Here is a 17,527-nt window from a genome sequence, read left to right as displayed (position 1 = left end):
ATCCGCTAAAGCAGGTGACTTATATAATTAAAGTGGAATTCAATTTAAAAAAATCAATCCTCATGGCACACAAGGGCACACCCATACACACAGGAGCGCACACACCCATGCACACAATGGGACTTCATTACTTCCTCCACATAAAGTGTTTATTTAGTCAGCAAGGGGGGACGTACGGCACATTTATAAATAAATATTTTCAGTACACACACCTTTACCTTTAATCCATAACAGCTACAGGCCAGAACAGCTGTGCGCTGCTGTTCCACATCGATTCTCATTAGGAAGCTGTCCATCAAAGTCAACAGACTGGTGCTGCTCACCTAAACACTGCAGTATTTGATAAATAGGCGAAGAGATGTGCATTCGCATAAACACCTGCTCCTGTCTCTCTCTCCCAAGCCTCAGAGTCCCTGAGAGTCCTCCCCCCAGGGTGGGCCATCTGCCCCCAGCCTCCAGGGCTGCCTGGTCCCCCTGTCCTCAGAGTTGCCTGGTCCCCCGGCCCCCAGAGCCTGCTGGTTCACAAGCCCTTAGAGCTGCCTGGTCCCCCTGTCCCCAGGGCTGCCTGGTCCCCCTGTCCCCAGAGCTGCCTGGTCCCCCTGTCCCCAGGGCTGCCTGGTCCCCCTGTCCCCAGAGCTGCCTGGTCCCCCTGTTCCCAGAGCTGCCTGGTCCCCCTGTTCCCAGAGCTGCCTGGTCCCCCTGTCCCCAGGGCTGCCTGGTCCCCCTGTCCCCAGAGCTGCCTGGTCCCCCTGTCCTCAGAGCTGCCTGGTCCCCCTGTCCTCAGAGCTGCCTGGTCCCCCTGTCCCCAGGGCTGCCTGGTCCCCCTGTCCCCAGGGCTGCCTGGTCCCCTGTGTTCTCAGAGCTGCCTGGTCCCCCTGTCCCCAGGGCTGCCTGGTCCCCTGTGTTCTCAGGGCTGCCTGGTCCCCCTGTCCCCAGGGCCACTTGCTCCCCTCACCTCGATGGTGTACTGCTCGAAGATGCGGAGCTGCAGGAAGATGTCCAGCCTGATCTTGCGCTCGTGGAACAGCTCCTCCATCTGGCCCTGGGCCTCGTCCAGCTGCTGCAACACGCTCTCGATGTGCGCGATGGAGCTGTTATGAGGCATCTTGTTGCTGGACATTGCTGAATCCCTGCAGAGGAAAACAAAACGCACAAGGTACACGGCTTTAAGGAGCAGCCTGAGGGCGGGAGATCAGCGGCGAGGACGGAGCAAGAGCAGCTCTGTGACATCACAGCCAGGGAAAGCAGTGAGCAGCCTGAGGGTGGGAGATCAGCGGCGTGGACAGAACAGGAGCAGCTCTGTGACATCACAGCCAGGGACTGCAGTGAGCAGCCTGAGGGCGGAGATCAGCGACAAGGACGGAGCAGGAGCAGCTCTGTGACATCACAGCCAGAGACTGCAGTGCAGTTACTACACTTTACGCAACGACAGCTGGTGTCGCTGTCTCCTGGAAACGGGTTCAGGAGATGGAACAGCAAGCACTGACATGCATTTCATCAAGCTCAATAGAATTGAGTTTAGAGTCCAAAGATATGAGTTCAGAGTCCAATGAAATGTAATTCAGAAGCAATGAAACCCTCCAAGGATAAGAAAGTGTTAGAAGAAAAAGATTCACTTTGACTGGGATGCTCTCAGAGTCTGTAAAATACCTGCTTCTACAGTGAATTTGAAACATGGCTTTTAGAGACATGGGTGTAAGGAATGCTGTGTGCCACAGATCTCCCCCTCTCACAAACAGCCCCCCTCCCCCCCTCGGGAGCAAAAATCACCAGATTGCTTTTGATGTTCGCAATAAAAGCAGGTAATGTCCTCCGTTAGGCGAGAGTGCTTCTTCAACACAAACAGCCGGTGCTATACTGCCCGAGACAAATGTGACTGCATGAGAACGGGACAAAGCACACGTCACACTTTCATCTTTTCATCTTTCTACAAACGGCAAAAAGCAACACAGGGAGGTGACGGCTCACTACCTCCTTATTATTATGGTTAAGCACCAATAAAATGTCAGCGATACACCAACCGCAATAAAAGTGCTTCCTTGAAAGGCAAGTGGCTCAGTCCAGTGTGATCAAGTGGCAGAGAGTCCAGTAAGGAAGACATGGCTTTTCCTGTTGCTTCACCCTCATTAGAGAGGCAAACGCACAGCCCTGAGTGGATCGGATCCCTCTGCTGCCTCAGGGCCGGTCTGCCACAGTCTGGTGAAACACGCACAGCCCTGAGTGGATCAGATCCCTCTGCTGCCTCAGGGCCGGTCTGCCACAGTCTGGTGAAACACGGTGGCTGGGTTTCGGAAGGCCTTCTCTCGATTACTTCATTAGACCAATTCATTTCTTGTTCAACCTTTACATCGGTTGACATTTCAGGCAAGTGCCTGATCACCGCTGGGGACGATGCATTTCCCCTTTCCTCACAGAACACTTTCCTGTGGTGTCCTTTGGAAGACTCACAGGTGAATGTGTGTATGGTTAATTAACTGACTGGACCAATTAAGCTAACCATAGACAGGTACAATACCCTACATGGCTCCAGTAGAGGTACATGGCCCAGAAGACAGGCCGCTATCAGGCCAGAACAGGCACCTTATGTCCAATGGATCAGAGTGCAGAAGGCCAAACACTAACAGCACAAACCTTTACAGACAGAGTTACTTTCACAAGTGGCATTCCCCCCCAGGCGTAAAGGCCGAACCCTGACCCGCCTCACCGCAGCTGCTGGATCAGGTCCTCGCCCTCCTTGATGACGTTGAGCGTAGCCTCCAGCGTGGCCGTCTGCTGCTGCTGGAACTGAGTGATGAGCTCCTGCACCGAGTCCACAGAGTCCGCACACACCTCCTCCAGCAGCTCCTTCTGCAGGTCCTCCATCCAGGTCCACAGCTGCGGGAGGGAGAGCCCTCAGTGTTACAGAGCATTACTGAACATTACGATCCACTACACAACAACAGTCCACAGAATTACTGAGTATTACGTTCCATTACACAACACAGTCCACAGAATTACTGAGCACTGCTGAACATTACGATCCACTACACAACACAGTCCACAGAATTACTGAATTAATGAACAGAATTATTACCCCCCCCCCCCCCCCCCCCCCACAGAATTCGGTGCTTTAGCCATTACACCAACACTCACACCCCGGTCACTAATCAATACGATCTCAAACGTTTTTCTTTGAGTCAAAGACCAAGTCAAAACAATCCCTCCTCTGTCTCCATGGTGAAGTGACAAATCAGCACTGGGCAGATATTACTCAGATTGTGTTGTACAACGTAGCTGGAGGCTAAACATCCCTGTTTTGCATTCCTCTCCATGGGAACCACGCCTAGCAAGTCACAGTAATGAATCCTCCACATCTCAATGAGACCCGACACCCCAGCGTGTATGTTACTCTTAAATATTTCAGTGAAAGCGAGGGGACCTACATATACAGTCACCAATCACACACAACACCTGACATCCAATCAAACTGAATTAAGCAGGGTCAGTTAAATTGCTTTTGATTCTACATTCAGGAGTCTGTTTCATGACAAAGCTGCAGATTCCCACAGGTAGGTCCTTGCTTTGGGTCAGGGCTTTGCTCAGCAGAATGACTCAGCTTGGAAACCACACAGTGTGCTTCTACAGGGAATAAAACCCGGGGAGAGCGTTACTCAAAGCAGGGAGCATTTCTAAATAAGCCTCTCCTCTTTGCCTGAGGTGGTACTCAAACACTCACTGCCTCTCTCCATGCATATTATGATCCTCAAACTCCCATTAGCTGTCCATATCCTGTGATATTTCTGTGGTAAACTATGAGTAATATTTCAAAGGGCTGCCCTGGGTGTCTATTAGAGTATCTCGATCTGCTCTGTTGCTGATTTTGTCATATTAAATGGGTGCAGTTGAAACATGAGTCCGCCCTACCAGTTCTCAGATTCCCCAAGTTAAAAAAGCAACAGAGAACGTCAGACCAGCCTCTTCTATAAGCAGAACAGTGGATGACCGGTGACTGGGCTTAATATTGATTTACGTTCACAAGTCTCATCACTAACACAGTTAGCGAAAGGGTTGCATGACCTTTGCTTTCCTGTGCTAATCCACTTCTGCTGTGAACTGTGCAGAATATGATGAACATGGTAGAGTGTGTGCCCATAAACATCGACATTCAAATAATCTCTTTTGTTGTTTTTTTTATTCTGTCTTCATCATTCAGTTCTGATGCTTTTCCACAAAAGCACAAGCACAACATGTAGAACAATGACTTTCAACCTTTCTCTCCGAATGCCACGGCATTTCTAGCGTGAGGGAAACATGCATGTCCTAAGCTCTGTGGAGTGAAAGGGGAAACGCTCTTCAGACCGCATAAACAACAGCATGAATACCCACAACACAGAGTTGTGGTGTAAGGGATCGCTGGTCGGTTGTTGGAAATATCACACTATGAAGTAAAAACTGATCCATTAACTCATTACTTATTGCTTCCCAAACAATGTAACCCTGCTGAGTGGGTAATGTCCCAGACTCCCACCCCTGCTCAGAAACCCTCCCCCCCCCCATTTCTGCCAGCGCCAGCATCCTTCTCTCGCCATTTCTCTGTGCAGCGGGTGCCCGGGGCTATTGATTTTAAACACAGCAAGAGAAAAAACAAAACGCTGATGGATCACCTGAAAGCTTTAAGGAAAGCCTCGGCATTTAACCATTTAATCAGACCAACTGCAATTAAGTGTTTTACAGGAAATGTCCACGATTTTAGGAGCCACACTGTCGAGGACAGGTGCATGATGGGAAAACCTGTTTCCACAGCAACCTGAAATAGCCAAAGTCACTTTTGCACTTCTCTCTCACACTCTGTCACCCATAGTAAATATCCAGCTGTATAAATGGATAACACTGTAACCTATGTAAGTCGCTTTGGATAAAAGCGTCTGCTAAATGAATAAATGTAAATGTAAATGTAAATAGGGACAGCTGTATTTTCACTGGGACATTGTGCACTCTGGACCACACACAGTTGCTGGTGACTTCTATAGCACGGACTGCAGTGTAGTTACTGTTAAATGTACGGAGGAGCCGTGCACAATGGGTGACACACAGATTGAGAGAAGCTGGTGCAGAGCTCCAACGGTATAATAGCTAGTTTTACTCCATTAGTATCGTGCTGAAACGTGACTATGTGCAAGTGCATACAGCGTGGATTATTCAGTAATGTAATGGCATTGTGCTCTCTGAAATGGTCCTGGTCATTTACTGTGCGGAAGCCTGGCTCACAGCTATGAAGGACACACAAGCCATTATGATTCCCATCTAACACCATTCAAAATGATGATGGTCTATGCTGAGCAATAAGGCTTGTGTAACAAAGGACACAAATATGAGTGAGTTAATTTCATACCCTAACACCGAGACTCCTGCTACACGTAAATATAATCATCTCATTTATGTAGCCAATCCAGAGGTCTTGCTGCATTTCAGATTAGGCTTTAGTGCAGTGCTCAGATCTGAATACCACGGCATGTGAGGAAGGACTTCTGATTTATTACGAATATTATGCTGCTGAGAATCCACAATAAGGTCCAGAAGCTCTTCAAATTGGACTCCCGGATTAAGACATTAATAAGAGTCTGAGAGGCAAAAATAACTCGATTATACAGGGTAAATTCCCATATCACGGCAATAGTTAACGCGCTTATCACACTGAACGGCATTCCCTTGTCCGCGGTCGCCATGGTAACGGCTCCTCGAGTCGATCCGAGCGCGCACCGCATTACAAATGTCACTCTGTGCGAGTTCTGCGGGATGTTTGCTGCACACGTCCAGACAAAGCAGGTTCGGTTTTAAACCTGAGCCGAGACGTGAGATTAGCAAGCAATGAAAAAAAAAAAACAACGCGAGCAGTTGCTGTAACTTCGTCAGCATCCGGTGCATTTGTCTTTCGCTCTTTCTTTCTACACACTGTGAATATCTTTGACCTATTTTAAGGCAGCAACATGGAAATGCGCGAAATTCAACATAAACCATACATATATGAAGACTGTAATCTGTGACCTAGGCCAGCGGATTAATTTCCCGTTCCATTCAAAGTTAAATATACATCTTAATATGAATTTGGCAGAGACCCATGTAAAGCCTGCGTTTTACATACAGAAACTGTAGATATTAAACATTTGGCCATGTTAACTGCTATGCTGAAGTAAAACCCATTGTCTGAGTAGCGGATTAAATCATTTTAAAGGATTATTTTAAAACATGCATTCTCAAAACTGTGAAAACTGTGAAACTGCATTAGACTCAGTTTAAAATAAAACTCAGTTTCAAGTAATGGCCACATAAAAAGAATTCAATTGTGCAAAGATGCAGAAAGAATAAAAGAAGCGAGTTTGAATTAAACTGTGCCTTTTGATACATTTGATCATGATGTTATCATGGGGAGGGGGGAGGGCTGCATTGGTGGAGAGAGGGGGTGAGCAAGTCGGTAGCCTGTTTGAGAATGCTGTCACACTCCTGTTCTTCATGCAATAAACCACCACACTAATGACAACAAAATTATATTTCCACATACTGATACAATCAAAAAGATCCATTCACAATTCAACATTTTTTTGCCATGATTTTTCACACCACCTTTCTTTAGTATCAGAGACTGCCAAACCCAGAATGTGGTGTGAGTGTTGGAACTGTTGCTTCATTTAGCCATTCAAAGAACGACTGGAGCTGAGTCTCTTAAAAGTTTTAAATCATTTTTTGACAGTACACAGACATGCATGGTTTATGTCAAACTCCACTCCCCCCAATCTACCCACTAATAGCATTCTTTCATCTCTCTTGTACAGGAAAGAGTTAATTCCAATGGCCTTAGAACACTTTATGGTCATCATTGTACACATAAATACTCCAGCATCTTGAATCCATTGTGCTCCAGAGGAATCAGTGCAATCAGATGCATGAATATGACATTTATATCGGCCAGATGAGTGATCTGGAGCACTGCTGGTCACTCACAAAGGCAAAGAGGCAGAAATGGACAAACCATGGGTCTAGGATTCACTCATCTCAAACCAACAAAACTTTATACTACCTTCCTTTTTCTAGGGGACTTTCTACTTCATGGGATATCTGAGAATGAGTTTTTATGGTCTTCTTTTATTCTACTTCCTTAGCAAAAGATGTTTAGAATAGCTTATGCCTCTTACTTTGAATTCAAATGATAGTTTGTATTGTTCTGACAGTTCTCACTGTACAAAACGCATAGAACACACACTGAAGTAGCAATGTTTGCATAAGTGTGCCTAGTCAGCCAGTTAAAGTAAAAAAGTCAATGAATAAATAAAAATGAAATAATAATACTACTAACAAATATCTCATGCATCAATCAAAGGACGCCCAAGGACATTGAAACCATCTGCGTTTGTATGATTTAAGATGAAAGGGGGAAGGTGATTGGAGCGGGTAATTACACTGATTACACACATGCTGCTGGAACATGTGGCTATCCAACACATGCTCTACACATGAGTTACACTGGAGGACATCTAATGATAACACCCAAAGCAAGAGGAAGACTTTATGCGTGTACACGAGTGTGTGTGTGCGTGTGTGTGTGTGTGTGTGTGTGTGAGAAAGAGAGAAATTTAGTGTCTGTGTGTGTGTGTGTGTGTGTGTGTGTGTGTGTGTGTGAGAGAGAGAGAGAAATAGCGAGAATCAGCGTGTGTGTGTGTGTGCGTGTGTGTGTGTGTGTGTGTGAGAGAGAGAGAAATAGCGAGAATCAGCGTGTGTGTGTGTGCGTGTGTGTGTGTGTGCGTGTGTGTGTGTGTGTGTGTGTGTGTGTGTGTGTGGGATGGGCTGAGCTCTGAGACTGTGCTATGCAGTGCCTCATTAGCAGGTTTAAGCGTGTCACACAGTAAGAGTGAGTGTGGCTGCCCCTCAGCCTCTGCGCTTTCTTCCAGACACCCAGACACAGCGCAGACGACGGTGTGCCACACCGGGAGCGATTTCCCCTCCTCCGGCTCACTCAGCAGTTTGTAGCTCTTTCAAGCCGCTGCCTCTTTATGTAGCAGCAGCAAAGTGTATCAAACATTGATCGATGTAAAGATAAATACACAAGATGAAAGCAAAAAAAAGACGCTTCCATTTCTAACAGTGCCATGCTCAGCACGTCCAACAGAGCGAACCGAAGAGTTCAGATTTACCTTTCACATTTCATTGTGCCATGTCTTATCAAACTGCTCTGTGATTACAAACTAGGAACCCAAACTCACCTTGGCTGGAGGCTGAATGACTTCCGCTTAAGGGTTGGTAATCATTTACACCAGTGCAAAATAAGCTGTGATGCAAGTCCCTGCTTGAAGGCAGTCTCAGGACTTCAGCTGCATACCGAACACTGTGGTCAGAGCACAGCCAGGACATTACACTGACGTGACAGCTACCCCAGTGCACAGGGAGCTCAGACATGGCAACTGTGAGCGCTGTGTCCATGTAGGTGCTTGGCCTTTACCTTGGAAATTACATTCACACTCAGGGGTCTGATCTCAGGTGATTTGGCTGGCGCTGTTCTGCGGAGGAGGCTGAAAACAGGCTGGTAAAGCATTCGGCAAATGCAAGCAGCCACTTCCTCAAAGTCTAACAGCCTTTCTATTAAGGTCCTGCTGTAAATGTCACCTCGTCCAGGTGAGAACTTACGATGGCTGTCTGGCTGTCCTATGCATTCACGGCCTACATCTCCCATGATTCTCCCTGTTCCACCTTGGCCCCACTTACCCCGCCCAATAAAAAACACAGAGATATCTGATGCTCCCTTTGGCTGCCACAGTACAGCATGTTCAATCAATTTCACATTTTACACCAGAGTGATATGAACATGCAGAGCCGGAGCTGGAGCTGGCCTCTGAATTCCACAGGAAAGGGAAGGCATAATTTACACAATCAGCTTTTCAAGGGTCATGAATCCTGAGGGCTAGCCATGTACACATACACAGAGCCGTTTACGAACAGAAAACATTCTGTCAACTTAATCTCATTTGGAGGGAAAAATGGGTAGGAAAAATGCAGCTGTTATAAACAATAGTAAATCCATAAATCCTCACATATCAACAGGCCGCGAGATGCAGTCTGGCAAAGCCATCTCACTGCGATTACTGTAATCTCCCAATCTGAGCCAGGGTTTACCGTCAATATTAAAAACCAGTGAGCTCGGCTTGCTAACCTCCTTCTGAAACCAGGCCAGTGTTTTACTGTGTTCTGGTGCCCTCCTGAAATCACATTCCTGCAGCTCCTCACAGAGCAGTGCGACCACCTCAGAAGCTACATGACGCTCCGCTGCTACAGCAAATGCTGGGACTGAGATCAGGCTGGCCACGCCACCACAGAAAATATGTCAGTTTAAAATTCCATCTGTTTTTTTTCCCTCCAATTAACGGTTTGATTGGAGACTCTGGCAGTGTGTCAGCAGAGCGCAGTTGTGTGCTCTGAATCATGGTGATCACTCAGACCGGAGCACAGAGGAGCAGTACCCTCAGACTGCCCCCCCCTCCCGCCCCCACCCCCCTCGAACCCGTGGCTGATTAGCAGGATGAGTGGGAATGCTGGCTCGCGTGAGAGAGGAGGCAGGGTCACGCGGCCACAAATGCTGCAGGAGGGAGACAGAGAGAGAGGGGGAGAGAGAGGGAGAGAGAGCGAGGGACAGGGAGAGAAAGGGGGAGAGAGAGACAGAGACAGAGAGAGAGAGAGAGAGAGAGAGAGAGGGAGACAGAGAGAGAGAGAGAGAGACGGAGACAGAGAGAGAGAGAGAGGGAGGGAGAGGGAGAGGGAGAGGGAGAGGGAGAGATGGAGAGAGAGCGAGAGAGGGAGAGAGAGCGAGGGACAGGGAGAGAGAGGCAGGGACAGGGAGAGCGAGAAAAAACCGCCAAATGTCTCGGAGCCATATGCTGATGACCACTGCCTTGCTGCAAAGCCGCTGCTTCTCCCTGGAACTGAAGAGCTTCCGGCCGTTTAATGACTGCTCTGACCTCAGGGAAAGTGTTTGGTTGGTCACAACAACCGCTTATAAATCTGCCTTTTAGGACTGACTTGGTGTATCTGCTACATCTAAAGGAATGGAAAAAAAAACTTTCAATGGGTTTTGTTTACAATCACTTCACTTTTTCCAAAAAACTTCAAATTAATTTAAAGCTCCAGGTAGATGTGCACACTGAATGATAACTCAAGATGTAGTCACTGATCACTTTTTCAGACAACAGCCCACAATGCCTTGTAAAAAAAATGCTATCAAAGGACCTACAAAGGTCCATAATAATTAAAATTTCTTAAAGTGTGCAATTCCATATTCCATAAAAATAAAACTGAGATGAACTATGGATTTCAAAATTCTCAAAATACTCAAATCCATATTTACAACCTCCAAGGAGATAAATGATTATGTTTCAGAGAACCGTCTCCGGTGTCCTTTAAACATGCACTGGTTCATTCCTGACAGTTGACCATAACAGGAGGTTAATTTGCCATCTTAGTGGCCGGCCATCTGAAGTGCACATCGGCCCTCTCCGTGAAGTGCGCTGTGCACACACACTCTGCCCTGTGCTGCATGAAAACTCACATCTGGCGGGGATCAGAGTCCACTAACTGGGGCAAAGAAAGTCAGCATTCCACAGTAATCTCGGGCTGATCCTCTCTGAGTGACTGCTATGCCTCTCTCTGCCCTCATCAGCGCCAATTCAGCCAGCAGACAATCCATAAGCCCCACCCACTGACACTCCACATGCATGCAGACCTCCAGCTGACCTTTAGAGAAGGAGCTCGCTAGCAGTGTCCATACCTGTGCAGTAACACCTACATCATTGCTGCCTCTCTGCACAGACCCTGAGGGTCGTATCTAGGAGTCTAACCACTGTTGTGAGGGTGAAAGCTGATTGGCTGAGAGAGACTCTAACCTCTTTGATGAGAGCACAAAAAGAAGAGTCCAACCTCTGATGTGGGGTGAAAGGTGATGGGTTGAGAGAGTGTCTGACCTCTTAGGTGAGAGTGCAAAAGGTGATTGGTGGAGGAGTCTAACCTCTGGGTGGGGTTGGAGGTGATTGGTTAAAAGCAGGACCTACCTCTTTGGTGTGGGTGTGGAAGGAGACGGACATGTCCAGCAGGAGTTTCCTCTGCTCCACCCTGCGCACAAAGTCCTGGATGCGCACCTCCAGGTGCCGAGCCGCCTTGTAGATCTCCTCCGGGTCGCACTCGCCGGTCTGGGCCAGCTGCTCCGCCGCTTCCAGGAGCTTGTCAGCGTTGGTGTAGGTGTTCTGATCCGACGGGGAGAAAGCAGAGGGCAGCTCGGTTACAGGGCGCTCTGAAGCTGCGTCACCGCGTCCCTGTCCCGAGAGCTCCCGCTACACCCCAGCCCGCACCAGCGGGAAGGCTGTCCGTGCTGCAGCGCAGCTCCAAATCCGGGACAGGTGATCTCAGCGCTGGCACCGGGAGCGGGATGCCACAAGGCAGCAGAGCAGCATCAATCAGACCAGATTATTACCCAGCATGCACGTGTGGCTAATCCCTGCGGCTCTGGGAGAGCTCGGCTGACCTCACTGGGACAGCCACAGGGACTCATTATGTTGTGTGAAGACAGCTCTATTAACAGCATCAGAAATCCCACAGCGACGCCCCAAACCCCTGAGTGAGACCCTGACTCAGATCCTTCCGGATGAGTACCAACAGTATGGATGCCTTAACTGTAGACGGATAATTAAATCCACCTAAACCTACGGTATGTCTGTCAGGACTTACAGCCCAAATCCTTGCAAGACTAATTTACACCGTGGTAGGGGGCTGATCCTCTGATTATCCCTGTTTTTTCCCATTCCCATTTTCCTTTAATACGTGGATTGTTAATCTTTTTTCCTGAATATATGAACCATCTTTTTCATAATAAACTACATTGTACTCATGGATACACACTGGCATTGCTGCATAAAATATATTACACTAGACATGTACTGAGTGCATATGATGGTCTTTTCAGAATCTATGTACACATTGAAAATGCACAATCCACTGGTAAAATCACCCTGCTTGTGAGAACTGTGCTTGTTACAGGAGGAGTCCTGTCTCCTGTCTGGCTCTTGTCATTTGGCATGCCATAGTCACATCTAAGACTCCACCCAAATCCTATTTGGGTGCATTGAATAGAAGGCATGACTGTATTAAAGCACAAAGCCATGGCAAACGTGCCAAAGCAAAGGACATGAGCAGGGTAACTGAGATTAGACACAATCTAAATGAAAAGTCTGTGAAAAGATGTCTGTCCCGTCATTTCAGACCCAGACGGTCTGAAAATGGTCCAACCGCACATTAGGTATTGGGTTCCAATGCGAAATGAACCTCTGTGCTATGTATGTGGATGGGAACAGAGGAGAAGAATGAAGAGTGGAAATTATGATGTCATAGATGACCCTTTCTCTGTGTTCTAGTGTCTCCATTCCACTCTGAAGCCTCACTGTTCCCATAATCCACTGGGGTTCCTCTACATTAGATGGTCCACTCCAGCATAAGGCTTTTGTTGTGGAAGGAAAGCTCCTGGTGAAGACTCTCGGTAGAATGGCTATCAATAATTGCCCAGGCATTTATACTGGCCTATACAGGACTTTCACTGAAAGATGCTTCTGTCTTGCTTCTCTATGCATTGCTTTAATTTACTCTGCAGACCAGACACTGCTCCCTTAATTAACCAGCCAGTCAAAACAAATACTGACTGTATGTCCCATTGGCTAAATATACAAGGCCAGATTACTAAGCAGCGAGCTAGGGGTGTTATCTCGGTAACTCATGGGATTATGGATATACAATGGTATTCCAGATTTAGACAGTTTATCTGTACGTGAAATTGATCTTATTAGACAAGTGCAGCCATCCATCTGTAAACACAGCCAATCTACACTTCCAGAGTGGGAGCGTGTTTTTGGAAGCTTCTGAAATTCCCGCAGGGAAAAAGATTTTAATTGCTCCCCCTGGTTTGACTCTGGTGCATGACAAGATATGCACATTTTTGATTTTCGGAGCCCACAGCAAGTACACGCTGGACTCCTCCATCTCGAGAAAGTGGCAAACCACATGACCTAAATCAGACAAATCCGTCATCACGGGAAAATGACTCAAACTCTGGCACAACACAAGGGTTACACTTCACTTACTCATTAGACCGCAGCCCCGAGCAACGGCACTAACATCAGACCCGTCCCAGGCCAAAACACTAGCATTTGACATCTTTTTCAACAGCCAGACAGAAACACTGTATATTTGCAGAAATATTACTCTTTTTCATTTGGAGTAAATGACTATAAAGTTGAGTTCAGCCACATAAATGACTTTCATTGCAAGTCACCTCAGGTAATGACAGCATCATTCAAATGGAGGAAAGCAGAAAGGTCATGAGGGGAGTAGACCAGCATGTTTCAGGGCCAGCAGTCTACAGAAATACCTAAAGCATCCATAAAGTCCTTCTATTAAAGGCAACTCAATGAGACCAATCACACATAAACCCAAGAGGGGGTTTAGGTGGCTGCACTGAACAATTAATGGCTGTACTGAACAATTAATCTTATGAGGCCCACTAACTTCATGTTTCCATGGTATGGCCAAATTAATCATATTCCTCAGGGTCATAAAATTATTTTTAAAGGCTATATTCCAAAAAATATTAAATGAATCTCAAGCTACAATTAGACAATATACAATTCTGATCCAACATGTATACAGGTAACCTATTCATCAATGTCAGAGAATGACCCAAAGACTCCTTTAAAGATGTGCTAAGTCAGTAGAATTGAAGCTACATCGGAAAAACATCTAAAGATACATATAATTTCCAGTCCTGCTAACCTATGACATTCCCCCAGTTCTAATCAGTAACTAATATAAGACATCTGTGTTTTTATTTACTCTTATTTACACACATTCATTTACTGTCAGTGAAGTCGTAAACCTCACTTTATAAATTGAATTTCATCTGCTGCAACAAAGACACAAAATCTTAAATGATAACCTATTTTGAAGGACAGTGTTTAAAAGAGAATTTCTAATTATAGCTGCTGATTGCTGACCATGTTTTCCATTTCAAAGGTATTTTTAGCCAGGTAGCGACAGGGGGCCGCATTTCTACGCATCGTAAAGAACGTTTATGGAAACGCAGAAACACAATAACACGCCCTGAGACGGAACAGCTCCGATCTGCAGCGTGATTACACCCCGAGCTCCAGCTGCTCTCCACGCACACAGCTGATGGAGCATTTCAGACAAAGGGGCCGATCTCGCTGCCGCTCACTGCTGCCGCTGCCGCTGTAGATGGGGTCGTTCAGAGCTGGGGCTGGAGGATGTCTCCTGGCGCTTCATGCTACGTTTCAGAGGCACAAACACATGACTCTCACCTCCCGCGATGAATGAGGCGCAGTATTCAAAAGCGGGTCATTTGGAATGTGACGGAATGCCGTTTGGGATACCTGCAGCCCCTGCACTGCTACGCCAACCCCCCCCCCCCGCATCTCACCTGAGCCACCTCCTCGAAGTCATCATGGCGTTTCTGCAGTGCTCGTGCCCGGTGCAGAGATTTTCCCACACCTGTGTGTTTGCTCAGAAAGGCCTCGCCATGGTTCTCTATCCAGTCCATCACCTGCGGGAGAAGCAAACACACGCTAACGCTCCATTTGGACCCGTGTGGTACCCTGAACAAGCCCACCCCAGGAGCTCCCCCACTCCAGCACTCAGGGGCGACTCCATCCCTGCCGTCACAGTGACGGTTTATGCTGCTACCTCTCAGTCTCCGAGCAGCAGAGGTGGTTAGGAGAACACAGCTGCAGGCTGAGACAATACAGTCTAAGGTGCCAGACGTGTCTCTGGAGTCTTACTCTCTTAAACTGCAGCAGTAAGATGCTACGTCTCCTTTCATGTTCACTGCATCAAAGACAAAATATTCTCCAGAAATCAAAATATAAAAAAATGAGGTAACTGTGGTATATACACTCTGCTATAGTTCTGCATTGGAACAATACTGTTAGTGATACAGCTGGAACTTTAACCACATCATACACATCATACTCATTTGTCCAGGACGCAACTCAGTGGAGGGAAGCAAGATGAGGTCACCAGTGTAGACGTATAAATTCCCTGGTATCTTTCAGAAATCTCAAGGCCATGCTTTCACAAGGTTGCTGCTCCTAAAACGGGCGTGCGAGTGAGAGACAGACTAATCTGTTTAACTTCAGGGTGTGGGAAATAGCTGCCTCAGCTGCTCCGACTGTCGTACGCTTCCGTGCAGTCCCGGCTGCGCGGCTCCGCTGAGGACGAGGTCCCCGCCGGTGCGTGTGTGTGGAGCGTGAGGACGAGGTCCCCGCCGGTGCGTGTGTGTGGAGCATGAAGACGAGGTCCCCGCCGGTGCGTGTGTGCGGAGCGTGAGGACGAGGTCCCCGCCGGTGCGTGTGTGTGGAGCGTGAGTGTGGAGCGTGAGGACGAGGTCCCCGCCGGTGCGTGTGTGTGGAGCGTGAGGACGAGGTCCCCGCAGGTGCGTGTGTGGAGCGTGAGGACGAGGTCCCCGCCGGTGCGTGTGTGTGGAGCGTGAGGACGAGGTCCCCGCAGGTGCGTGTGTGGAGCGTGAGGACGAGGTCCCCGCCGGTGCGTGTGTGTGGAGCGTGTGTGTGGAGCGTGTGTGTGGTGCGTGTGTGTGGAGCGTGTGTGTGGAGCGTGTGTGTGGTGCGTGTGTGTGGAGCGTGTGTGTGGAGCGTGAGTGTGGAGCGTGTGTGTGGTGCGTGTGTGTGGAGCGTGTGTGTGGAGCGTGAGTGTGGAGCGTGTGTGTGGAGCGTGTGTGTGGTGCGTGTGTGTGGAGCGTGAGGACGAGGTCCCCGCCGGTGCGTGTGTGTGGAGCGTGAGGACGAGGTCCCCGCCGGTGCGTGTGTGTGGAGCGTGTGTGTGGAGCGTGTGTGTGGAGCGTGTGTGTGGTGCATGTGTGTGGTGCGTGTGTGTGGAGCGTGTGTGTGGTGCGTGTGTGTGGTGCGTGTGTGTGGTGCGTGTGTGTGGAGCGTGTGTGTGGTGCGTGTGTGTGGAGCGTGTGTGTGGAGCGTGAGGGCGGGGTCCCCGCCGGTGCGTGTGTGTGGAGCGTGAGGACGAGGTCCCCGCCGGTGCGTGTGTGTGGAGCGTGTGTGTGGAGCGTGTGTGTGGAGCGTGTGTGTGGAGCGTGTGTGTGGAGCGTGAGGAATGTTTAGGCAGGCACAGAATTGTTTTCCTTTCGCTGATTAGAGCATCCCTGGAATTAGTGCCACATCCATAAAGCAGCGGTCATTACTGACATAAACCCGGGGAGAGGAGCCCAAACACAGCTCTGCGGACTTCCTGCTGTCTGCCTGTGGCCTCTCTTCCACAGGTCCGTTCCTGTTTTCATTTCTCTGTCTGCAGTACACGCACAATTGAACAGCACCTCCACTATTTGCTTTGGAGCTGTCATACGCTGCGTATGGGGGTTGAGGTGCCTTATACCGTGTGTTCCCACATCTCCGGTGCAGAGTCAAGCTGTCAATACAATACTACGTGACTGTGGCTGAACTGAACGCCCCGTCGCATTATTGACGATCGCACATAAAACGCACATAAAAAAGGGTCGAAGAGGCAAGAATTGTCCTTGACACAGTTAAAAAAATCCGAGAAAAATGAATGCTGTGTATAAATAAACCCGGACAATGGCTGCAGGAAGCTGTTGCATTGTGGGTATTGATTTGGTTCCACACAAGAGGCTCAAGGGACAGCAGACACATGAATAATGTGCTCCAGACAGAAACCGCTCTAAATCTGTACATGGTTAAGCGTAAAACAATGCCCTGAAGGCAGCTTTTCAGAATCTAGGTAGAAGGTCTCCGCTTTTAGCCCCTGCGGGTAAATGACTCTGACGATAAATGAGGAGCTTTCCTCTTCGCAGTCTGTTCCAGGGCTCTACGGCTCTGAGTTTCTCCAAATGACAGAGATGGAGCGCTCGTGTATGCTGATTATAAACAGGTGGATGGGCAGCAGTTTTAAAGATGAGCCTAGTACACTGTGTGTGTGTCTGTGCATGCATATGTGTGTGTATATGTGTGTGTGCGTGTGTATGTGTTTCTTTGTGTGAGAGTGTGAGAATGTGCGAGTGTGTGTGTGTGTGCCGCGTGCGCGCACGTGCGTGTATACGAACACACCCAGTACACTTCAGCACCATGTCAAAGTGAAAGTATAAATCCTCTCACTCATTAAGTTAAACTGTAATCAAAACTCCATCTGCCGTTACTGTGGTGATGTTCGGATTCAGTCTACATGGCTGGCCTTTTTCTTTTTTACTTCATACAGTGAATGGTCTTGATTTCATGTAGATGCTCCCAATCCAAACATTCCTTGTGCTTATTATCCTCTTACCACTTATATAAACCAGAATTAAAATTTTTCCCTTTTTTTCCCCTTCCGGGCCATAAGGATGCTTTTAAATAGTAATGTGAGAAATGACAAGAATTTCCACTTGGGGAGGATTTGCTGCCAACAATAATGGCTGAAAACGTCCCGGAAGCTC

General features: G+C 48.1%; 1 protein-coding gene across 1 annotated transcript in view; it reads right to left on the bottom strand.

Annotated features, from left to right (window-relative positions):
- The window catches only part of LOC118788763 (kalirin-like), a 160,240-nt gene that overhangs the window by 63,863 nt on the left and 78,850 nt on the right, over window positions 1–17,527 (bottom strand). Inside the window, exons 10-13 of the mRNA XM_036544814.1 lie at window positions 14,495–14,617; window positions 11,067–11,258; window positions 2,705–2,874; window positions 956–1,130 (exon numbers count right to left, since the gene is read on the bottom strand). Of these exons, the coding sequence (XP_036400707.1) occupies window positions 956–1,130; window positions 2,705–2,874; window positions 11,067–11,258; window positions 14,495–14,617 (660 nt within the window). The remainder of the gene's footprint in view (window positions 1–955; window positions 1,131–2,704; window positions 2,875–11,066; window positions 11,259–14,494; window positions 14,618–17,527) is intronic.

The sequence above is a fragment of the Megalops cyprinoides genome, chromosome 14 (genome assembly GCF_013368585.1).
Source record: "Megalops cyprinoides isolate fMegCyp1 chromosome 14, fMegCyp1.pri, whole genome shotgun sequence".
In the NCBI taxonomy this organism is placed as follows: Eukaryota; Metazoa; Chordata; class Actinopteri; order Elopiformes; family Megalopidae; genus Megalops; species Megalops cyprinoides.
Note: the sequence above shows the minus strand (reverse complement) of the source record. Positions and strands in the feature narration are given on the sequence as shown.